Source organism: Littorina saxatilis, linkage group LG12, assembly GCF_037325665.1.
Source record: "Littorina saxatilis isolate snail1 linkage group LG12, US_GU_Lsax_2.0, whole genome shotgun sequence".
Taxonomy (NCBI): Eukaryota; Metazoa; Mollusca; class Gastropoda; order Littorinimorpha; family Littorinidae; genus Littorina; species Littorina saxatilis.
Window position 1 is genome coordinate 51,580,103 of NC_090256.1, and position 25,311 is coordinate 51,605,413.

The following is a 25,311-nucleotide window of genomic DNA, read 5'->3' on the forward strand; positions in this document are numbered from 1 at the left end:
CATCACAAAATCCACGGTAATACAAACCTTGCTGGTAAAGACAGATAAGAGCGCGAGTGCACTTTTTAACGTGGTGCAGCTCTACAACCCCCCCCCCCCCTCCCCTCTCTAACCATACGCTCGACTTGCACGCCTCCCCCCCCCCCCTCCCCCCTCAAGCACTTTTTTGCGTCGCTCAGCGGCTTTATTCTCACTAATGTCCCCCCTCCCCACTTTCATTATCCAGCCCCACCCCTCTCTTCTGTTCAGTCCCTCTCCCCTCCTCCAAACCTTTCCAGCAGGCATTTGTAAACGGCGCAGTGTTCGGCAACAAACACAAAAGAAACAACAAACAAACATACAACAAACTGCAACACACTGCCAATTTGCTTCAGTTTAACGTCATATTGATCTTACCAAACTGTGGTAATATTTGAAAATTGCAGTCAAAAACCGCCTAAAATGGCTTTTCAGAGGAAAACACCTACACCGCCGTCCAGCATGCCTTAACGTCTTTCATAGACAATATAAGTGATCAAAACTGACTGTCATGGATACAACTTTGATTGTTCTTTCCAATGACATGCAAAACGGTTCCGTTTTAGCTGTTCTGATTTGTTGTCAATTTTAACGCAGGAACCTTGCTTGTGGGAATTTGATCTTAGGTGTCTGTATTTTTACACACATTGCATTATATATATGTCAAAATCAATCTGTTGAAATTGGACAGGAAATGGATGGCCTTCCCAGCCATATAACTGGTTTTACACCTAACAGTCTCATCAGAAACATCTGCACTTAAGCGTTTGTGCTTAGTTCTTTTTATGACAGAAAGTATAGGAAAACAATTCCACCAATCAAGGACTCAGGACAAAATTTGATCTGACCCAAATAAACTGATACATAAATGAAGGAATACAATTGCAACACACATCAGGTTGAAGACGAAACGAAAGTAACCAAGCTACGTTTATCGTTTCAAATTTGCAGGCAGCAGCCTGGCAATATAAGTGAAAACTCACCCAAACTGAGTAAAAAAAATTAAGGAATCGGAAGACAACTTGATGTGACCACACATACAAAAATCAGTAAAATTATAAAACACTACTTCGGTCAGGTACACTGACCTTATCAAGATCCGTTTATCGTTTCAGATTTGCAGACGACAGTAGGCACACTGGCAACGACAAAATTCCAACTGGTTGAGTGAATAGAACCATTGCAAAAGTTGATGAAAAAAGGTTTTGAAACGGGCTGAAAATTGGGTCACGTGAACACATATATTATTGGCAGACGACAGATGGCAGACCAGCCGCGAGACAATTTCCACTGATTCAGTTACAAGGACAAGAAGAACACTTGCCCCCGCGAACAGGGATTAAAACACACTGAAGCTTCAGCAAGTTGAACGCAGACAGGCAGACAACAAGTAGCAGACTGGCAGCGATAACATTTCCTCTGATTGGGTGAAAAGGCTCGGTGGAGGACAAAAAGGGGATTGCAACACCGACTGCAAATTGTGTCTGGTAAGATTAGAAGACGACAGCAAGGAAAATTCAGCAAAGCCGGGTCTGTGATCTAAAGCTTCGGTCGAGAGAATCTGATGTGACAAAGGAAAACAAAAAGAAAAGAAAAGACTTAGGACCCGGGAGGACACTTAATGACCTGCTCCTATAGTGATACATGCACAGCCTTGTGGTAACCTTGAGAGTAGTTTTGTGCTGCTGACATGACGAAGTCACCAAAACGAAAAATGAATCGAAAGTCTTCGTCAGTTCCTTTGGAGACATGCAGCAGAAGTTACATAAGTTAACGTGACGCTATTCTTCGTATTATAAAGTCTTTTCGAAGTTTGCTTCTCTTTTGCCGTCCGATATTTCACACTGGACGAGAGGCCCAAGAACACACTTACTACGTCTTGGTTTATTTATTCGGTGTCGTTCCTCATTAATGATACGCAATACCGATACATGCACAGCCTGGCGGTGAACTTTCAATTTCTTTTTTACGGTTGATATGTTAAAGGCAACGAAACAAACTTCGTTCTAAAATTCGTTGTCACTTCCCCAGAAGACATGCAGGCAAAGGGACAGAATTTTAACCTGACGCCATTATTTACGTTATGACGTCTTTTAGAACTTTGTTTGACTTTTGACGTCAGAGATTTTAGTCCGGAAGTGAAGGCCAAGAACAGAAGTCTTGGTTTGTTTATTCAGAGATACTATTCGGCGTCGTTCCTCATTGATGTGACAGCTATGTCCAGCAGAATGAGGATGAATAACGTTCCCCTGGCACAACCTGTGAATTCCTATGGCGAGATGAATGTTTCCCAAGATGCCAATGTCAACGGGACCTTGCTCTCAGCGATAGTGACTTACGTGTATGACGAAGAGGGTGTGGGTACCACCAGGATCATCTACAGTTCAGACGAAGACTTCGCGGCCTATGCGGACCCCGTTGCAGAGGCCGCCCAGCTGATCCAACGCCACTACCTCAAGGTACAGTAGAGGACATTCAAATATATTGCTATTCTGATAAACACGTGAGGGATTCGGGGGTTGTGATTGGATAGACTCACACAGCCCTATTCCGATCATCGGGCCATATTCCGCAGGAAGTTTGCGAATATGCTGAAAACACAACAGCTGTTAATAATAATGAATACAATTGAACCTCCCTTTAAAGATTATCCAATTTAAGACTACCCACTTTTTACGACTTTTATTTTTCGGTTTTCGGTTCATGACCTTTGCAAAATTTAACCCCCATTTTAAGACTCCCTCCTTTCAACGTCAATTTGCGTCAATGTTGATAGGTACCATGAAAATAAACGTTGTATTTCAGCAATGACCGGGTGGATTGCTTTGAAACTTTCAGGATCTTATACACGTACGAGACGTACTTTCGGTAACATTTCTGCTGGCTTGCACATTCGGGTTACTCCGGTCGCCTTCGTTGTGTAACGGCGAGACCTAACCCAATCGGGAAGCGCGATAATAAAAGTATGCCGCAAGTCACTTGTAAATCCCTGAGGAGTTGAGCAGCGCTCAAGTGAATTTTAAAGTCGGTGCTAAATCGGGAACTTGATCGTTGGGACCGTTGACTTTTCGCTAACCTGGCCTCAGCGACGCGGGGTGACTTGAAACCAACAAAACTTGGGGGAAAGTTGATTGAAAGTCTAACATGTGAACAGCACCTAAGTTTACTCAGTAAAGCTTACTCGACCTGCCGCTATATGGCCCCTGTGTGACCTTGAAGGATGAACGAGTTCAAGCAAACTTGTGTCACGTGTGAGGGTCAGCACAGGTTATGAAGTGGCCAAAGCTCTAGCTGCAAACTCGTCATTTTTCTTTTCTCATTTCTTTTTTTGTGGGGACAGGGAGGGGGGAAGTTCACGGCAAGACAGGCAAAAAAATGCACTGGGTCAACTGATCCCAAAACCAATCAATTCAGTGTTCACTTCCGTGTGATGTGCAGGTGCTGTGCGCGGTGGGTCTGCCGGGCAACATTGCAGCTCTGCTGGCCATGGCGGTGTTGGTTAGGCCGCCCAGTGCCAACACCTTCCTGCTGGCGCTGCTCGCTGTCTCCGACACGCTGGCTTTGCTGCTCAAGCTGGTGATGAACCAGCTGTACTTCTCGCTGGACCGCCTGTCCGACCACTTCTGCCGCTGTGAGATGCTGACCAACGTGTGCAGCAGCTATGCCAACTGGGTGCTGGTGCTGGTGGCTGTGGAGCGACTGGTGGCCGTGCTGCTTCCCTTCAGTAGGGCGCGCTTCTTCACCATGCACAGACTGTGCGCGTTGAGCGTGGCCCTTGCGGCCGCCATCCTCGCCGTGCACCTGCCGCTCATCATAGGCGGCGTGGCCGTGGGCCGGTTTAGGTGCGGGACGACTCAGGCTGTGTCTGGCTACGCGGATCAGGTGTGGAGCTGGGTGAACGTGACGCTCTACGCCTTCCTCCCCACCTCCCTCCTCCTGCTCATCACCCTTTTCCTCGTGCTCGCTCTCCGGAGGGCCGGCAACCGGCGCGAGCAGCTGCAAGGCTCCGTCACGTGCTATGTGACGTCACGCGCCAGCCGAGAGGCGCGGAGGACGGAGCGGACCTTCACCGTGATGACGCTGGCCGCCGCCCTGCTGTTCGTGCTGATGGTGCTGCCCCAGTGTCTCTACTTCGTCCTCTTCCACTACACCACAGTGCTGCAACACCTCCGCCACCTGCCCGCCGACAAGTTGACGCACCAGGTCACCTCGCTGATGGCCGATTCCACGCACGCCTTCAATTTCTATTTCTACGTCATCAGTGCAAAGCGATTCCGACATCGTCTTGTGCTGTGCGTTCGTAACAGCCTGAAACGATCGTCCAAGCATTCCGGCACCTCGCCTCCGTGTACGTCCGTTAGTAGACTGTCAGGGCGGGATGTTGTCAGTGTTGTCAATGGGAACAGTTGCTGCGCAGAGAGGATTTTGCTAGCACAGAATGGCAGCAGTAAGAACCCACAGAATAGTTGTGGCCGGAATCTTCTTACGGTCGACATTTCTGACAAAGATGCTGCTAAACTAACGGAGAGTCTTGTTTGAGAAGTTGTGTTAGATGGGATGATATGTTTTGTTATGTGGCCTTTTCCTGATAGCTGACGGTGTCAGGTTGGTCTAGAAATTGATAGAAATTCAAAACAGATAGACTGCTAACTTTCTATAAACCAAGAATAAAAAATCCAGATTGGCCGTTTATTCGTAGAACTTTGAATTAAAACATACTCATTAAAAAGAAAAAGATATATTGTATTTATAAAGTAAAACATCTTCTTCCTTTTTCTAAAAGTGATGTGATACAAATTATATTATCGTGCCTATGGATTAAGTTGACATGAATTGTGTATATGTATCTTAAGAGGCGTCTTAAATTGGACACTACGCCATATTTCTTCAACGTATATTTGAAATAACTTACAAAGCTAAACGGGAAGCCCGGTGGGAGATGTACCTGGGAACTGACATGACACGTTATATGCGGAGTTTGCCCACCAGCCAAGGGCATAAAGACTTCCCCATACTCCTGTTCATGTTATGCAGGTACTAAGGATTCCCTGCCAGAACCCCCGTATCTCGTTTTGTGAAAACTTTTCAAGAGAGCCTTTTACAAGTTTGCAACAGCGCTACAAATCGAAAAAGCAAGACAGAGCTTTAAAATTAAGACAAGAGCAAAACCTATGTGAAGAACATAATCCAGGAGAAGGAAACGCAGAATTCGAAACCAGCATTCGTTAATCGTGATGTTTTACAACATTTCTGAGATACTTCGTTTTACCAAGTCACATTTGTGGATGAAATCCCCAGAGTAAACCTGCCGGAACCACGTATCTTCAGATACAATGTTTTGGCACTCTTCCCTAAATGACAAAATCCACAGAATAGTCTTCCCAGAACCCCCTATCTTCAGATACGGCGTTTTATTCCCCCCTCTGCTTCTTTCTCTCTGTAAACTTGTAGGGCTAGTTATTTTTCGGTAACTTACCCAACAACCAAAATCACTTACCCAACAACGGGCCTGAATCCTCGATAGCTCATGGGTAGAGACTGTACACATTGTGGATCTACTTTTTGCGACTCAAAAGTTCAGAACACTCTAATGTACAAAATATACATTTCTGGAGCAAAGAATACAACCATACCGCATTTAAACCGGCAACTTCAGGCTTGAACACATGAATCTCAATATAAAATCCATGAGTTTGGTTGTTTTCTGAATTCAGATCTGCCGTGCACAATCGTTTATCGCTAGCAAGATTCCAAGGAAAAGTAACTCTCATACTTTGTCTAGCGACACGAGTAGTTCCCCTTCCAGATTTCGGCTGCATCGACAAGACTGCAATCCGACGGTCAATTTTCAACAATATTTCATTTTATAAACAGATCACACGCAATCAATTGCAAACATTTAATCAACTTAAAGAACATGCAGCGGTTTCATACACTATTTTTCCCCAGAAAACTGAACTTCATACAGTTTTTAACGTTGGAACACGGGTGTAAAACTTCGTCTGCTAGTCACATTCGAGGAAAGAACATTTCCTGAGCGATACCAAAACATGAACAGAACACACACTATCTGCCTTTACCGCCACAGCAGAATGACAACATAACTGTGTACTTGATTTTAGTTCAAAACATGGAAACTGACAAGAAGTGTTAACAGAATTGAATGATTTGCACGGAACTATACAACCGCGCATTAATCGATCGCCTGCGCAGGTAGACTGGTTGGGTGAATATGATTCGATCAAACTTTCGCACAAAAACTCCTCTTTTCTTTGAATAACTGAAGAAAGGAGGAATAAAGAGGTTACATACCTCGTCTCAGTGATTATCAAAAATAATGGTCTCAGTTCGCGGTCATGAAAAAGCTCGCTGAAGCTCGCATTTTTCATGATCCGCTAACTTCGACCATTATTTTTGATAATCACTGAGACTCGGCATGTAACCTCTACTTAGCACACTCTCTGACATGACAAAATCCACAGAAGTTTCCTGACAGAACCCCGTATCTGTAGATATTAAGACGTTTTGCCACTCTTTCCGTCATGTCAAAATCCCCAAAAGTTCCCTGCCAGAACCCCTTATCTTCAGATAAGACGTTTTGGCACTCCCTCCGACCTGGCAAAATTTGCGGAATGGTCAAGCAAAAACCACGTAATCTTATAATACAGCATGACTTCCCTTCTTTGTCTCTGTTAATCTAGGGAGAAAATATCCAGCGATATTTCTCCGTAGGCCTAAAGTTCGGCCATGACACAGGCAAAATAACTTGCGCAGCCGCAGAAACAAGAAAATGGAAATCTTTTATGAAATGATTGGGAGCCACGCAAATTTGACCTCTTGATTCCGACCATGAACCCGCTGTTGATAATCTGGAAGGTCGTACCAGAAATGCAGATGGCCAAGCAATGCATGAAATCTTTTATTCTAAAGCCTTATGGCTCGTTTCGACAAGCATTAAACGGATGAAATTAACCACATGCAGTTTATTCTTCAGAAAAATGCACACAAAAAATGGGTTGGGTTCGGTGATTTGTACATAAACGTCTTCCTCACGATAGATTTGCTGATTTGTCTTATGAAGCTGTCATCAACACGAACACAATGATTGCAGAAGCAAACTCTGTACCTACACGACCGAGACACAAGACTGATTATTTCACAGCTGCAATGTGAATAGAGAACAAAGACGTTTTGGGTAAGCTTACTCACGTCAGGTCTTCACTGACAAGCTAGGAACAGACGGAAAATTACGAACAAAAGTAAATGACGTCAAAGTCTCTTTCGCTTTGCGTGTAAGTTTGTCATGACGTCTTTTTGTGACGACAGTATACGCGACAATTTGTTCGCTTCCGGTGTCATTTTAGACTGAAAAGCAACTCAAAACAAGGAGCTAAGCCTGTGTCTTGAAACAGCTAAAACACTCTTTTGGATTGCCGTTTCAATGTTAACCAAAAAGTTAAAGAAAAAAAACAAGGTTCAGTTGCGAACTGACAGCGGATTGAGCATTTATTCCTGTTGATGAAGGTACGATTGAAGCTTTATTCTCTCCGTCAACCAACAAGACTAGATTTGTAGCAGACGAAAAACAAAGTGTGCGTTTTTTCTGTCTTGTGAAGGCGATTATGTCGTTTTAAGTTATCTGTCCGTTGTGAAGACATTTCAAAACAAAATTTAGCTTTGATGCGTCACGGGATATAAGCTTATACATTTTCATCCATGGAATTGTTTTTTTCGTCTCGGCAGGGTGAATGAATTCATGATGTCTTTTCCGGAACTGGACAAAACTGGCCTTGCCAAGACTGAAACAAAATATAGTTCTACAACTTCTAGGCTTGGGTTGATTGCCCATGGTGAATTTCCAATGATTTGTTTCCACATCCCATGACAAATTCTCTTTACTTTGGTCATGCCATATATACGTTACAGCTCCGTCCATCCATGGTATCGCGTGATATTTTGTCTCGACGGGGTGAAAGAATATAATGACGTCACTCTCGGCAGAGCCTCGAGTGACGTCATCATATTCATTGACCCAGTCTCGACAAAATATCAGGCGATACCATGGATGGACGGAGCTGTAACTTATACATATATATATATATATATATATATATATATAAGTATAAATCCGCCTTTAGGACGACCATTGTAAAAAGGGGTTTTATAGCTACCGGTGCTATATCCGTTGTTTTTAAAGCAATATTAATAAAATTTTGTAATTACATTTGCTAATTGACCTACACCCGACTGTCATGAATTGAACGTGAAAATCTGTCAAGATTAAGATATAGGTGTTTTGCATGGTCGCCTTAATGAAAATAATGCAAGAGTGGGGGTTACGGCGACACGCCTTTTCGGGTAGCTTAGGGCAACCAATTTATAAGGTATATTAAGGCGACCAGTATTTGTATATTTTGTTGTTCACAAAGTTTTGTAAAGGGCCTAGAGCCATAGGTTATGCACTTAAAAATGTCCAGTTATTATTATTATTTTAACAATTTTAATTGTCATTTAGTTATGTGCTCAAACTCTGCAGTTCCCGCTTTCGAAATCATTATTATTTAAAGTTCCTGATGCTTTGTGTTGAGTGTAATCATGGCTGTTTCATCACTAATTATTCTGTTGGCAGTTTTAATAAACAGTTCAAAACGTGCAATAGATTTTGTGTATGAGTTGTGACAGAAAAAATGATAGATGCTTTCATCAGTGTTGTTCCCAAGTCAGAAATAAAAGGTCACTGTTTGCAAAATTTAAACATATCAATAGGAATGCCTTGTTGTAATGTTAACAGGCAGATGTAAGCAAAGTACATCACAGAAGAAAAACATATAACAGGATGTACATATACACACATTAACACATACAATGCAAACTGCGATAAGTCAACGAATGTGTATTTGTTCAACAGCTCATTTATTTGTCAAAAACAAGAATAAAATTATACACATACACCTTCAGCAATGATGTTTTAATGTGCGCACTTGTTCTTAAATCGCTTCCCTACACTTACCATATTGTTCGAGTCCAAAACCTACTATACTTTGTTCAGTAAGGGAGATTTGACAAAAGGGATGTCGTACAGAGTTGCGAGTGGGACCTCTCTGTAGAGGGTAACAAAAACGGGAAAAAAAGACAACTTACAAGTATGTACAAGAATAAAGTTCTTGCAAAGAATACACTTGCAAAAGGTCTATTGTTTTCAGGTAATGGCAGAAATGCACTCAATGCTGGATTGATCTGGAGCCCAACTACACTCTAAATGAACATGATGGGAATTGCACACACTCACTTATTTGAAACAGTTTGAGAACGGCATTCAAATGTTCTGTTTTGAGAGTTAGCTGCTGTGATCATCTTTTGTGTGCTGAATGAACTGAAAAAGTAAGCTGTTATGGGCTCTCAGTGTGTTCTGCATGATCTGTCAATGTTCTAAATGCAGAATGCTTTCAATAGTCTTGCCGACGTTCTTTCCAGAACAGCACAGTGAAAGTCTGCTAAGATCACAATAAATGCTCTATAGTTTACAGTACACTAATTGAGGTCTTTTTAAATCTCTGCCATGAAACAATTTGAGAACACAAAAAAGTAATTTGACCACTTGCAAGTGTACGGTTCAGATTACCAATGATTTGTTTGAAAGAAAAAATATCGTGTGCAGAATTATGGCACACATATTTTGGTAGTCTTACATTTCACCTAATCATTAACAACATAGAGATCCATATTTAGTATGTTTAAGTTATCTTTTATGTTGAAATCATTGTAAATGTTAGGGCAGAAATGATGTCATAAACACACAAGCTACACCAAGATACCTCAAATTGAAGAAGATTAATGAAGCACAGAAACAACAAATTTTAGTTAAAATTTCAATCAAATGTACACTATCAAGAAAACAATCGTAATTGAGTAGAATCAGAACCAGTGGCCTTTTGGAGAGAGTTACTAAGCCCTCTTCCAAGCATAACATTTTTGGCAAAATAAAGTCAAGACAGAAGAAAATAAATGGCATGCATTTACAATGCAACAGGATTTATTGGGGAACTAATTTACCCCAGAGAAGTGAAACAAATACAGATTAAAACAGAGAACAGTTCTTTGAAATTATTTTGATGTACATGATAGCATAGATTAACTGTGTTGTTTGCAATGTTGATCAATGCCACACACAAATTGACCACTTACAGAATTCATGTACATACATATCACAAACTGGGAAGGAGCGTGATTGACAGTTTGAACTGTGCATGGTATTACAAATTACAATGCTATATTTACTCTGTCATTAGAACTCAGTATTAGAAGCAAAACATAAAACAAATGTCATCGATTTCAAGACACGACTGACAACTTTTAAAGCAAAATGATATAAAATGATTTGAAATTTTCAATGAGAAATAAATGATGACATTATTGTAACCTATTAAACAAGAAGAGCAAACGCTCGATCGAGTCACTTTCGCAGTTCTGAATATTATATGAGGCATCAGATGGACAGGAAGAAATTGCTATTCACAACACAATGAGTCACGTTCACATAAAATTTGAGCCCGGTCACTTTTATAGTTTCCGAGAAAAGCCCAACGTTAAGTTGTGTGTTGCCGAACAGAAAAGGCTAGTTATCTCCCTTGTTTTTCTGATAACGTTCGTAAAAGGCTACAGATGTAAATACTTTGATGTAAAGAATAATCCTACAAAGTTTCAATCACATCCGATGAACTTTGTCAAAGATATAAAATGTCTAATTTTTCCTTTGACGCTGACCTGTGACCTTGAAAAAGGTCAAAGGTCAACGAAACCATCGTTAAAGTGTAGAGGTCATTGGAGGTCACGACTAAACAAAATATGAGCCGGATCGCTTTGATAGTTTCCGAGAAAAGTCCAACGTTAAGGTGGTGTCTACGGACGGCCGGCCGGACAGACTAACACTGACCGATTACATAGAGTCACATTTTCTCAAGTGACTCAAAAAGCTTAATTGTTTTCTATTTATCCTCCAGAATTAGCTTCCCATCAATTGAACATGAATAACAACAACAGGCACTTGTATTGTGGAGAGGAAGTCTTATTATAATACCTTACAACCACTCATCTCAAAAGGTTATGAGTGCAGTCACTGGAGGGTAGTCACATGCTTTGTGCGCCCTTCAATTACTGCATGCACTCAAAATATTACATTTCGTTTTCACCAGTATCGCTATAACATTAACAGCGATCGTTCAGCGATTACTAACTCACAGTACAAAAGAGGGTTTGAATGGGAGATAATGGGCAATGCAGAACTCTTGAATAGATTAGTGACGATCCAAGTGATCAGGCTTGTGTCAGACTGCTTTGATTAGTCTGAGATAGAACACCTGATTGCATTTTCTGCTCAGCTCTGTTCCGGTCATTGCAGAGGTATCTGGCGTCCAAATATTTAGAGTGTACGTGGCACACTTTTGTCGGTCAACATAAAATGTTTAGTGCGTGAACTTTTTACTCTATGAAATAAGCCAAACACGCATACATTTGTAGTGGATTTGACCAAATTTGTTCATAGTACCGGACCTTGCATAATAACACAAACCAGGCCTCGGTCGAGTCTCAAGTGAAATTCTCCTTTATCCGATACTGACAACGATTTTCAAAACACATACTTGATATTCGTTAGTTTAGCTGCCGAGATTGAACCAGTACACATCTGTCATGGGTGATTTTACATACACACATACTCTTTAGTTTAGCTGCCGAGATTGAACCAGTACCACCCAATGATTGCTTTCTGCTTCTTGCCATTCACACAGTGTCAGTCTGGCTGGTTCACCATCCATTCTTGCGTTAAAAAGGGTAAATCCAAAAACAAAGAAACTGCCAGCGTTTTACCACGAAGGGCCATATCAGGGCGGTGCTGCTTTGACATATAACATGCGCCACACGCAAGACAGAAGTCGCAGAACAGGCTTCATGTCTCACCCAGTCACATTATTCTGATTATTCTGACACCGGACCAACCAGTCCTAGCACTAACCCCATAATGCCAGACGACAGGCGGAGCAGCCACTAGATTGCCAATTTTAAAGTCTTAGGTATGACCCGGCCGGGGTTCGAACCCACGACCTCCCGATCACGGGGCGGACGCCTTACCACTAGGCCAACCGTACCGGTCAGAGCTCAGTGACAAGAAGAAAAAAGAGTTGGTGAAATCAAAGGTGTTCAATGAGCAAAAACATACAGAAGGAAGGCTGTTCTCTTAAAACGTTTTATGTTAATGTAAATCCAATAACAAACGTTCCAACAACCTACCTTTCTTGTTTTTTGATTTTAAAAAGGGTAAGCCTGCCCACAATCAAGTTGCGCATTAGAACAAGCAGGCAGCTTCATGGCTGCAGCAACCCTTACTTCATTAGAATGTTTTCTTTGTAAGTGTCTGATGAGCACACTTTGAAATTGGCCACAATATAGGCAAGGTCGTTTCGGTTTCTTGGAAGAAATGTTTGGCAGTCCGTCTGAGGCAGGTGGCAGTCCATTTGAGGCAGGTGGCAGCTCATCTGAGGCAGGTGGCAGTCCGTTTGAGGCAGGTGGCAGTACATCGTGTTTGTCTGGTATTTCTGAAAAAAACAAAATATGCAAAAAATCCTATTACAAAGTTTTCAAAGATCAAAGCAGCTCTACCCAAGAAAAAAAATGAAAACTGAACAACGCTTCTTGAAGAATAACCATGTGATCATATTAGGCATAACCAAAACCAATATCAACGATTATGAAAAGTGATCGCTTCCTGGAAATAAAAGCCCAGGTTCAGATCTTTATGTTCACAACAAAAAGGAGCATGGTAAAAATTTCAAAATGGGGGAATGTTGCAGCAGCTTAACTGAACATTTAGTAACTTTTGCCTGGTCTTTGCAAGACTGGTGAATAACGTGTTTCACAAATATACAATTTCCCTGGAAACCATGGACTCCCAGCATTTTCCTTAGAAACAAATGAAGCTGCATAAGGCAGAGATGCGTGTGTGTGTGTGTGTGTGTGTGTATGTGTGTGTGTATGTGTGTGTGTGTGTGTTTGTGTGTGTGTGTGTGCATGCATGTGTCAGACATGAGGTGAGGAAGCTTTTGAGACCATGTTGCCAGTTTTGGTGAATGCTATTTTTAATTGCTGTCCAGTGTTGTTTTCAAAATTGATGTTTTTTACATTTAGTCAAATTTTGACTTAATGTTTTAACAAAGATGGGAAAATGTAGAGCATGTACAATTCTGTCCACACGAAACTGTTTTCTTGATAGTACACTAGTTGATTGCAACTGCATATGCAAATGTCCTGAACTATAGTCTATAGACAAGTCTTGCTTCTGGCTCAGGAAAGCTGAATTTTAGGTAAATTGGCAAATCATGAAAGGTTGCAGTCATAGAGTCACTACTTCTCAGTTTCTTTCACGGACTTTTACCTTGGCATGTTTTCTTCCTTTTTGCAGGTGGTGACAGCATTGAGTAGTAGTACATGTAGCTTGAAAAAGGTGTGCCATCAGAATCAGAATCACTCTCCGGATCGTAACTGTAGTCTTCATCCTAAAACAAAATATTCACAGTTAAGTTATAGTGATGTCTCTGGCAAGGCGGAACATGCCATCATGTGAAACTCTTTTTTTTTTTTTTTTATCTAAACATCACAAATGAAAGCTCAAAACGTATTTGTCAGTAGATCTGGAAATCTGGTCATAGGTCCTTTTGAGTAAAACTAAAAGTACTTGGAGGAAGGAGAAAAAATTATCACATTCACACTATTTGACTTGTAATGCGTGTGTGTTAAAGCCCCAGTCCGTCCCAAATGGTTTACAGAACGATTCAAATCTTTTCATGAAAAAGCAGTTCTAACCTTATCGAACACACTTGCAATAGCATTTAGTGAATAGCATTAAATGACACAGTTTTTTTGTTTAGCTCGAGTAAACCACACACCTGTTTTCGTGGTTAATCTAACCCCTGAGCCATCGTGAACCCATGTGATCTACTTTCCCTTTTTTTCTCACAATTTAGTAGTCAGTCCTTGATTTCAATGCGACTCGCTGTATCTGCCATGGCACGTTATCTAAAACGCAACAAATGGCTGCGAGTCACACGAAGTGAATGGTGTCGGCTGACCGTTCAAAGAAACTGGCGACATGCTGAACATTCGTCTGCTACGAGAAACACGTTTTGCAGGACACGCTTCAGGGCTAGTTTTTAAACTTTAAAATCTTCGAGTTTTACTGATTTTGTCTTAATGCAAAAAGAATTATTTAAGAATATTTGTGTAACAAGCTGTCAATTTATTAGTATAAGTTAGGTCTAGCGCCAAAACGAGCCATCCCATTGTCTGATCAGACAATCCGGCTGGCCACGCAAAAATAAATTCGTTGATAAGTGCTCGCTCTTTTCGGAGGGCACCTACGATGTTCTCAAGTGGTGAGTGTTGAAATGCAAGGGTGTTTGTACTGTGTGTAAAAGCCTGACAGTGTCTGTGATGGTTTACGGGAAGCTGCGTGTGCCTTTAAATTCAACAGGGGACCTAGGTTGATCAAACGTCGTCCTAAAGCTCTAATCATGCAATACTTTCAACTTATTTTCAGTCGCCCTAAGGTTTGGTGCTTCTATTTAAATCTCAAATTGCTTAACTTTGTCATAGAGTGAGACTGCAAGTCGCCCACTCGGCCACTATGGTCCCATTAATAGTCGTGTTCAATGTGCTTTTGACACAGATCATCATAATGGTCCCGACTCTCCTCAATTATGCGCTTATCTTGTGTCTTTTCTGGATTACACAGATACTGAAGTAAAATGCAAAAAATCCTTAAAATGTGACCCTCCACCACGAAATGAGTCACATGTCACCTCGCGCGGTTCTGCACTAGGCTTAATATAAGTCCAGGGAGTGTCTGGTAACAGTTTGTGGGTCACCTTAATCACAGGCTTATAAAGTTAAAAAGTCATCCGGAGAGTCAAATTCAGGAAGTAGGTAACCCGTGAGTTAGTTCAAATCGCGAGGCTTTTCGTACCTGTCATCTCCAGATGAGGCTGGTTTTATCGGTACATCTCCAAATGAGGCTGGTGGTAGCGGTACATCTCCAGATGAGGCTGGTGGTAGCGGTACATCTCCAGATGAGGCTGGTGGTAGCGGTACATCTCCAGATGAGGCTGATGAGAAATAAATCAGGTCATCTTTTTACTGACACAAACTTTGAAAGGAATTCCTGTTCACGAACCGCCTTTTTCTTTGTTGTTGTTTTTACATGATGGAAATTGAGCTTTCCACGCTTTGAACAGATCAATACAACTGATCTCGTTTCGTCACTTCATACGAGACTCGCCACGTCATGTCACAAAAGTAGAAACTCAAGAAGTTTAAGAATTGTAAGGCGGCCTTCTGTCATTTTCAAGGGTACCAATTTGAAGCCAATATTTATTAACCAACATGAACCGTAGCCTACCGTACAGTCTAACAGTGTGAAATGTGAATGAGGGTCGCATCAGCAACTTTAGCCTATTCATTTCACCCTCCGGATGGACGGTCTTATCAGACACTGATTTAGTGATAAACACGTAGTATCGATGCAGGCACACTCATTTTCGCAAACAAGCAGTTGCTTCATAAAATAGGTACTTAACAATTGTGCAGCAAGCTGGTTTTAAAAGTGCATGCATGTTCTGCTGTGCAGTGACTTGAATGAGAAGCATTTAACAAGGGTAAAAGATCAAATACGGTGATGCCACACGCTGAAGAATAACATACCTGTAGTCCTGAGCTGCTGCTGAAGGACAGTAAGGTCGGTGGGAAGCTGGACATTGTTGGGAAAAGTAAGACGAGACACAGACTGCGCTGGCAACATCATTGCTTGAGGTGCCAAGGCAACGGGGTGCCAACCAGCCATCGAGAAAACCAGACTTTGCTGCCTTGTTGTAACCATGCCTGTCAAACAAGTACAATGTATATCACAATGGGCACAAGTCTGTTTTATGTGGGAAAAAGTATAGCCAGTGTTGTTGCCAGCCTAAGAAGACAATAGGTCATTTGGACCTCCCTAAAAAAAAAACCAATAAGTCCAAATGTCCTGGCTTTAAAAAAACAATAGGTCCAAATTACCATGCCGTAGTATTATATTGATGAAATTTCCGCTGTTTGCGCCGTTTTCGATAATTAGGTACACCGGCTGGAACGGGTATTTCCGTAAACGCAGCCTCGAGTGTCAATGACGACAAACACAGAGTCAATGACGACAAACACAGAGTCGGCACCGAGTGCATTTTTCACTCGTAGCAAACATGAGCATTTCGATCGGGGTTTGTTTTCCGACTTTGCAACTCCCATTCCATTCATTGCAGACCTTGTCCGCCTTGTACGAATATGTATCGGTCAGTTGACCACCAAAACGTAAAAACTATCGGTCCATCGACCGGACAAGGCTAGGTCCAATGCGTCAAATCAGAAAGAAATGCGTCACAGACAAAAGACCGAGGCCTGGCAACAACACCGTATAGCATGTTAAATTCTTTACACAAGAAACTTTTTCCTTGATAGTACAATAATTGATTGCAACTCGACTAGGAAATGTCCTGAACTATAGACCAAGTTGTGGTTTCTGGCTCAGGAAAGCTGAATTTTAAGTAAATTGGTCAACCATGAATTGTCGCAGTCAGTGAGTTACTACTTCTCACAGTTTCTTTCATTGACTTTTACCTTGGCAAGTTTTCTTCCTTTGTGCAGGTGGTGACAGCATAGGGTAATCGCAGGAAGAAGGTGTGCTATCAGAATCAAAATCACTCTCCTGACAGTAGTCTTCATCCTAAAACAAAATATTCACAGTTAAGTTAATGTGATGTCTCTTGCAAGGCGGAACATAGAATCATGTGGAACTTTTATTTAAACTAAAACATCACAATTTAAACCCCAAAAGGTATTTGTAAGTAGATCGGAATATCGGGTCAATTTTTGAAAAAGGACTTGGAGAAAGTATGATCACATTCACACCATTTTTGACATATATATATATATACATGCGTGTGTGTTAAATCCCACAGGGGAGCTAGGTCGATCGACCAAATGTCATCCTAAAGCTCCTATTGTACAATACTTTCAACGTATTTTCTTTCGCCCTAAGGTTTGGTACTTCCTTTCAAATCTCAAAAAAGTGTTGTTGTCTGATGTTCATGTCGTGTACCAAAAAGAAATAAAAACGTGTATAAAAAAAACCCAAAAAAACTGAAAAAATAAAATTCTCAAAAAAGTAATATGTCATTTTTTTTTAGTAACAACCCAGATCCAATTCGCCAAATGTCGCCTTAACGCTCCCATTATACAATACTTTTGATTAGGGCGACCAAAATTATAACATATATATATATATATGCATGTGTGTTAAATCCCACAGGGGAGCTAGGTCGACCAAATGTCATCCTAAAGCTCCTATTGTACAATACTTTCACATATTTTTTTTCGCCCTAAGGTTTGGTGCTTCCTTTCAAATCTAAAAAAAAGTGTTGCTGTCTGATGTTGATGTCGTGTACCAAAAAGAAATAAAAACGTGTATAAAAAAAAAATCTCAAAAAAGTAAAATGTCATTTTAGTAACAACCCAGATCCAATTCACCAAATGTCGCCCTAAAGCTCCCATTATACAATACTTTTGATTAGGGCGACCAAAATTATAACATGTATATATATATATTGTGTTAAATCCTACAGGGGAGTTAGGTCAACCAAATGTCGTCCTAAAGGTAAAGCTCCAATTGTACAATACTTTCAACTTATATTCTGTCGCCCTAAAGGTTTGGTGATTCTTTTAAAATCTCAAATTTCATGTTACTGACAACCCAGATCCCATTCCCTATCAAGCAGACATACAAGCTTATGTCGACACATGCTTCCAGACAAATTTGCAATAACAATAGAATCATTTCCCATAATACCATGGCAGCTTAGCACACCTGCCTTTCGTTGAGTCTCCACAATCATCATTTTGATTATTCTGAGACTATGATGCATGCTGGGTGTGTTTCTGCGGGTTGCATTGACCCGAGCTGGACATTGGCGTCAGGATCAAGTCCAAGCTTGATTTTGAGTGCATGTACTCAGAATACTGAATAGACCTCAGTTTAAAATCTCATCCCAAAGAGTAGTGAGACACCGCCCTTCATGAGGGGTCAACCGTCAAGTTAACAGCAGTGTACAACTCAGACAGTCACTTATCCAAGTACTTGCCTAGGCTCGGCATTGCTTAACTTTGTCATTGAGTGAGACTGCAAGCCGCCCACTCCGCCACTATGGTCCAATAAATATTCGTGTTAAAATAAATGTGATGCTTTTGAGACAGATCATCATAATGGTCCTGACTTGCCTCAATTATGTGCTTATCTTGTGTGTTTTTCTGGATTACACAGGTACTGTAGTTAATGTCCAACTATCCTAAAAGCTCCAATTGTACAATACTTTCAACGTATTTTCTTTCGCCCTAAAGTTTGGTGCTTCCTTTCAAATCTCAAACAAGAAGAGCAAACGCTCGATCGAGTCACTTTCGCAGTTCTGAATATTATATGAGGCATCAGATGGACAGGAAGAAATTGCTATTCACAACACAATACAGATGTAAATAATTTGATGTAAAGAATAATCCTATAAAGTTTGAATCAAATCCGATGAATAGTTTCAGAGATATGATATTTCAATTTTTTTCCTTCAAGACATACCTGTGACCTTGAAAAAGGTCAAAGGTCACCAAAGCAGACGTCAAAGTGTAGAGGTCACTGGGAGTCACGTTCACATAAAATTTGAGCCCGGTCACTTTTATAGTTTCCGAGAAAAGCCCAACGTTAAGTTGTGTGTTGCCGAACAGAAAAGGCTAGTTATCTCCCTTGTTTTTCTGATAACGTTCGTAAAAGGCTACAGATGTAAATACTTTGATGTAAAGAATAATCCTACAAAGTTTCAATCACATCCGATGAACTTTGTCAAAGATATACAATGTCTAATTTTTCCTTTGACGCTGACCTGTGACCTTGAAAAAGGTCAAAGGTCAACGAAACCATCGTTAAAGTGTAGAGGTCATTGGAGGTCACGACTAAACAAAATATGAGCCCGATCGCTTTGATAGTTTCCGAGAAAAGTCCAACGTTAAGGTGGTGTCTACGGACGGCCGGCCGGACGGCCGGCCGGACAGACTAACACTGACCGATTACATAGAGTCACTTTTTCTCAAGTGACTCAAAAAGTGTTGCTGTCTGATGTTGATGTCATGTACCAAAAAGAAATAAAAACGTGTATAAATAAAAAAAAACTCTGAAAAAAAATGAAAAAAAAATTCTCAAAAAAGTAAAATGTCATTTTAGTAACAACCCAGATCCAATTCGCCAAATGTCGCCCTAAAGCTCCCATTATACAATACTTTTGATTAGGGCGACCAAAATTATAACATATATATATATATATTGTGTTAAATCCTACAGGGGAGTTAGGTCAACCAAATGTCGTCCTAAAGGTAAAGCTCCAATTGTACAATACTTTCAACTTATATTTTGTCGCCCTAAGGTTTGGTGATTCTTTTAAAATCTCAAATTTCATTTTACTGACAACCCAGATCCCATTCCCTATCAAGCAGACATACAAGCTTATGTCGACACATGCTTCCAGACAAATTTGCAATAACAATAGAATCATTTCCCAAAGCACACCTGCCTTTCGTTGAGTCTCCACAATCATCATTTTGATTATTCTGAGACTATGATGCATGCTGGGTGTGTTTCTGCGGGTTGCATTGACCCGAGTTGGACATTGGCGTCAGGATCAAGTCCAAGCTTGATTTTGAGTGCATATATGTACTCAGAATACTGAATAGACCTCAGTTTAAAATCTCATCCCAAAGAGTAGTGAGACACCGCCCTCCATGAGGGGTCAACCGTTAAGTTAACAGCAGTGTACAACTCAGACAGTCACTTATCCAAGTACTTGCCTAGGCTCGGCATTGCTTAACTTTGTCATTGAGTGAGACTGCAAGCCGCCCACTCTGCCACTATGGTCCAATAAATATTCGTGTTAAAATAAATGTGATGCTTTTGACACAGATCATCATAATGGTCCTGACTTGCCTCAATTATGTGCTTATCTTGTGTGTTTTTCTGGATTACACAGGTACTGTAGTTAATGTCCAACTATCCTAAAAATTAACAGTTTCTTGGTAGTGAATGCGAGTACGTGTAAGAATGTTGTGACTTTTACATACTTTCTTTTTATTCTAAATTCAACCAATCTATATATGTACGTGTGTGTGTGTTAAAGCCAAATATTGCCCTAAAGCTCCCATTATACAAAACATTCCACTTAGGCATAGGGCGACCGACAAGTATGGGTTATATGAAGTCTTATATCGCGCGCGTATCTCCAGACTCGGACTCAAGGCGCCGTGTGAGATGGATTTTTTTTACACAATACATCACGCATTCACATCGACCAGCAGATCGCAGCCATTTCGGCGCATATCCTACTGTTCACGGCCTATTATTCAAAGTCACACGGGTATTTTGGTGGACATTTTTTTAATCTATGGCTATACAATTTTGCCAGGAAAGACCCTTTTGTCAATCGTGGGATCTTTAACGTGCACACCCCAATGTAGTGTACACGAAGGGACCTCGGTTTTTCGTCTCATCCGAAAGACTAGCACTTGAACCCACCACCTAGGTTAGGAAAGGGGGGAGAAAATTGCTAACGCCCTGACACAGGGTCGAACTCACTTCCGAGCGCAAGTGCGTTACCACTCGGCCACCCATTGGTGCCTTTTCTCCAATTTCATTAGACTGACAACATCGACCTAGAGGTGGCTAAATCCCATTTCCTGGAAAGTTTAAAAAATAAAAGCGGTCAATTTTCGTCCTGATATGGCTCTGCGTAGTCGGCTGGACGTTAAGCAACAAATAAACAAACAAAAACGGTCAATTTCATAATGGAGGTAACCCGTGAGTAAGTTCAAAATCACAATGCTTTTCGTACCTGTTCATCTCCAAATGAGGCTGGTGGTATCGGTACATTTCCAGATGAGGCTTTTGGTAGCGGTACATCTCCAGATGAGGCTGGTGGTATCAGTACATCTCCAGATAAGGCTGGTGGTATCGGTACATTTCCAGATGAGGCTGGTGGTATCGGTACATTTCCAGATAAGACTGGTGATAGCGGTACATCTCCAGATGAGGCTGATGATAGCGGTACATCTCCAGATGAGGCTGGTGATAGCGGTACATCTCCAGATGAGGCTGGTGGTATCGGTACATTTTCAGATAAGGCTGGTGATAGCGGTACATCTCCAGATGAGGTTGGTGGTATCAGTACATCTCCAGATAAGGCTGGTGATAGCGGTACATCTCCAGATGAGGCTGGTGATACTGGTACATGTCCAGATAAGACTGGTGAAACTGGTACATATCCAGATAAGGCTGGTGATACTGGTAAATCTCCAGATGAGGCTGGTGATGGCGGTACATCTCCAGATGAGGCTGGTGATACTGGTACATCTCCAGATAAGGCTTGTGATACTAGTACATCTCCAGACGAGGCTGGCAATACTTGTACATCTCCAGATGAGGCTGGCAATACTGGTACATCTCCAGATGAGGCCTGAGGTACCAGTACATCTCCAGATGAGGCTGATAAAAAACAAATCATATCTTTTAACTGATAGAAGCATGTGTTGCATATATATATATATTGTAATACAGACCTGGGGACCTCAATTTTGCCATGGAGTTTAACAAAAAAAAAGCTACGTGCATTTTCAGAAAAATGAGAGTACTCCACATAACTTTTAATCATTCATTTCAAACATGCTGCACACACCATCATTGATAAAAAAAAAAGATGGAAATCTTTGTTGATTTTTTCTTTAAGAGAAGACCTAATGTCATTAGACATCTGTTTCATCATTGCTGTAGCCTTCTTGCAGCCTGAACACTTAGACTTCTGCGCGATGTTTAAGACAGGAAACACACTTTTGACAGCTTGTAAAATCACATCTGCTGTGCTCAATGACAAATTCATTTTCACTATCAGCTCGGATAACATCGCTTTGGCATGTACTGCACCCTGTTCCTCGGGTAGATCTTTTGCAAAAGACAAAGTCTGTGATGCTCCTCATGCTGGCAGCGGCTTTTCTTGGTGTTGTCAATTTCAGGATCCCTATGAGTCTAGCTTTGACATGCAGTGTCTATCGATGTCAAACTTGGAAAACATACGTTGAAAGGAATTCCTGTTCCCGAACAGCCTTTTTCTTTGCTCCTGCTGAGGATCCACCTCTTTGTTGTTGTTTTTGCATGATAAAAATTGAGCTTTCCACGCTTTGAGCTGATCAACGCAACTGATCTCGTTTAGTCACTTCATACGAGATTCAAAATGGCCATAGTAACAGGTTGTTTTTTTACACTAACTGAGTGAACCGAAAGTAGAAACGCAAGAAGTCTAGGAATTATTTCTCTTTTTTTCCACAGACCGTATCAATCGTAATTTAGAAAATCAAGAGTACAAAATATGGCAAAATCTTACGGGTTCCCTTTTCTGTACTATAAATAGCAATAAAATGATCACAAGATCAAGAAGGGGCATTTACAGGCTTCATGGCCTATCTAATACTAATGTACATTTGAAACTTAGTCAGGTATAGATTACATTCAAAAAGCAGAGGGGTGGACTTTTTCTTGGGTTCCTACCATTGTAAGTTTTTGTTAAAACTTTAAACAATTAAAGTAAAGGTTAATGTATTGGCAAAACAAAGACGAGAACCGAAAAATGCCACACTATGAAAATAAGTATGATAAAATGAAGTCGCAGTAACACTAAGCTTTTAGTTTTATGGGAAAAGTATATATTTCACGACGTTACAAAAACATATTGAACGGAATTGCCACCACCAAGGAATATGATAGCCATGCCTTCAACCCTATTCAACGAAGAGGAAATCTGTATCTGTCAAGTCAATGCTGGTGTCTTGATTACCGCTTTACTGCTTTAAAGAAATGTGCCAACCTTGTGTTTTTTCTTCTGTGACTCGACGGCCTCCAGCTCCTCTTGCAGTACCACAACTCGTTTGGACAGCTGCTAGTTGCGGAATGACAGACTGTCGACCTCCTGCTGGTACTTTCTGTTCCATTGTTCCTTCTCTTTCAGGTGCTCCTATACAACAGGCACAAGAACCAATTGTATTTATGGTCAGTTGACAAAGCCATCTACTTTCAGTACATTTGACACTTTTCAACAATTTAGTCTTATGGTATGAATATTCTTCAAATGGCAAACAATTTTCTAATTACATTCAAAGTTATTCTTATAATTATCATATGTTAAAAGGCTTTTCTGGTTAATGTTAATTGTAATTCAATCAAGTTTGCGTTTTAATGAAACAGATCCTGTGATTGGTCAGAATGCCCCAACTCATTAAAAATTACCGGTCATTAAATAGAGCTTAAACAATGACCACGAGTTGATTAGTGGAAAATAAACCACGAGTGGGTATTTGCAGCCTCTTGGTAATTCACGAGTGTGCGGAGCAGGTTGTTAATGAATTTTTTAGCTAGTGGCTATCGACAATTAGTCACCGGTAATTTGTAATGAGTTGGGACATTCTGACCAATCACAGGATCTGTTTCATTAAAACGCAAACTTGATTGTATTACAATTGTCGATAACCACTCGCTAAAAAATCCATTAACAACCTGCTGGCGAGGCGTATTGATACAGCCTCAACTAGTCTCGGTTAGCTTTGAGGGTCATTTTACAAGTAGGAAATATGAAGGCCAACGAAATACCGAGACCATAAGGTATGCGAAGTGATGACGTTGAGTACGTGACGTAAGTTAATGCATGAATTCTTCCGGACTACGTCAGTCAATTCCAAAGATCGCTTTTGTGATGAAAAGAATTTGTTTTAGAGTTTGCTGTCCAGAAAACCGTCAAAAAAGAAGGGAAAATGTGTGTGAAAGAAAACAAAACAGGAGCAGAGTGATACGATAGGAATACAGAGACATTTCTTGGGACTTGACCCTTGCAGGTAGGTGGACTGAAAGTAGTGTGTGAACAGAACAGAACCAATTCTGTCTGTTTACAACCGCATGAAAGCAGGAAAGAGATTGTCGTCAGATTCAATTACAATAACATTAACATGCTTCCATTTGAAACTTCTCGGTCTTCATCGTGGATTGACGCCCTCCCAAAGTCTAAAGTAATTGAAGCCCTCCGTCGCTTCGCTCCGTCGGGCTTCAATTAGCTTTTGTCGGGCGTCAATCCCCGATGAAGACTTTGAAGTTTCAAATGGAAGCATGTTAATCACTTAATGTGTAACTGAACAGGTGGGGGCCTCATCAGATCAAAAAGCTGTGTCTGGCAAGAACCGTAGTGAAGGCATTACATCCGCATCAAAGCGACGAAGGAAAGTGTCCATTCTAGCTCTGCCCTCTAAAGTCAAACAGCAGTAAGTCCACTCATAATAAAGCCAAAATGAAGTATTGCCAGTCATAATTATGATATGACTGGCAATACTTCATTTTGGCTTTGATTTTTGTTTGTTTGTTTGCTTAACGCCCAGCCGACCACGAAGGGCCATATCAGGGCGGTGCTGCTTTGACATATAACGTGCGCCACACACAAGACAGAAGTTGCAGCACAGGCTTCATGTCTCACCCAGTCACATTATTCTGACACCGGACCAACCAGGCCTAGCACTAACCCCATAATGCCAGACGCCAGGCGGAGCAGCCACTAGATTGCCAATTTTAAAGTCTTAGGTATGACCCGGCCGAGGTTCGAACCCACGACCTCCCGATCACGGGGCGGACGCCTTACCACTAGGCCAACCGTGCCGGTTTTTGGCTTTGAAGGGCAGGCTAAAGGTAGTCACTTTGATTAACTGGAAATAATTCATGCAAGTTTTTGTCTTAGCTTTTCTTACCTGAATTATTGCGTAAAGCCATGAGGACCACTCATCCTCCTACCTCTGGTGTAATGAGGGTAGTAGTCCATTTTTGCCGCAAGTATCTGGATAAAAAAAAGCATACACAATAAAATATTTTGTGTTGCCTCAACGTGCATGTCCACCCCCCCCCCCCCCCCCATGTGACCATCTTATCAAGTTGCAGATATTGCTAGTGGTCAGTGTGTTCCCAACACAAATGTGACAAAGGGGTGCTGGTTTTTGTTTTATTAGGTTGAACTTGAAGAATTTTGTAGTAATGAATGTTTTTGTTCACATCAATTTTGACTCGGTTTAAAGACTTTCATCTGGAATGTTCATAGATCAACCCATAAAAGT

At 41.1% G+C, this 25,311-nt stretch overlaps 2 protein-coding genes across 2 annotated transcripts; one reads left to right on the forward strand and one right to left on the reverse strand.

Moving 5' to 3' along the window:
* Window positions 1-1,019: 1,019 nt before the first annotated feature.
* On the forward strand, window positions 1,020-8,674 carry LOC138982203 (somatostatin receptor type 3-like). Its single transcript, XM_070355427.1, has 2 exons — window positions 1,020-2,477; window positions 3,457-8,674. Exons 1-2 carry the CDS (start codon window positions 2,235-2,237, stop codon window positions 4,555-4,557), a joined length of 1,344 nt encoding a protein of 447 aa, XP_070211528.1. The 5' UTR covers window positions 1,020-2,234; the 3' UTR covers window positions 4,558-8,674.
* Window positions 8,675-8,912: 238 nt separating this feature from the next.
* LOC138982202 (uncharacterized) lies at window positions 8,913-25,043 on the reverse strand. Its single transcript, XM_070355426.1, has 8 exons — window positions 24,952-25,043; window positions 23,034-23,180; window positions 21,012-21,661; window positions 16,711-16,816; window positions 15,766-15,942; window positions 15,032-15,170; window positions 13,445-13,565; window positions 8,913-12,608 (listed from the first exon to the last, which is right to left on the reverse strand). Exons 1-8 carry the CDS (start codon window positions 24,971-24,973, stop codon window positions 12,396-12,398), a joined length of 1,575 nt encoding a protein of 524 aa, XP_070211527.1. The 5' UTR covers window positions 24,974-25,043; the 3' UTR covers window positions 8,913-12,395.
* Window positions 25,044-25,311: the final 268 nt, after the last annotated feature.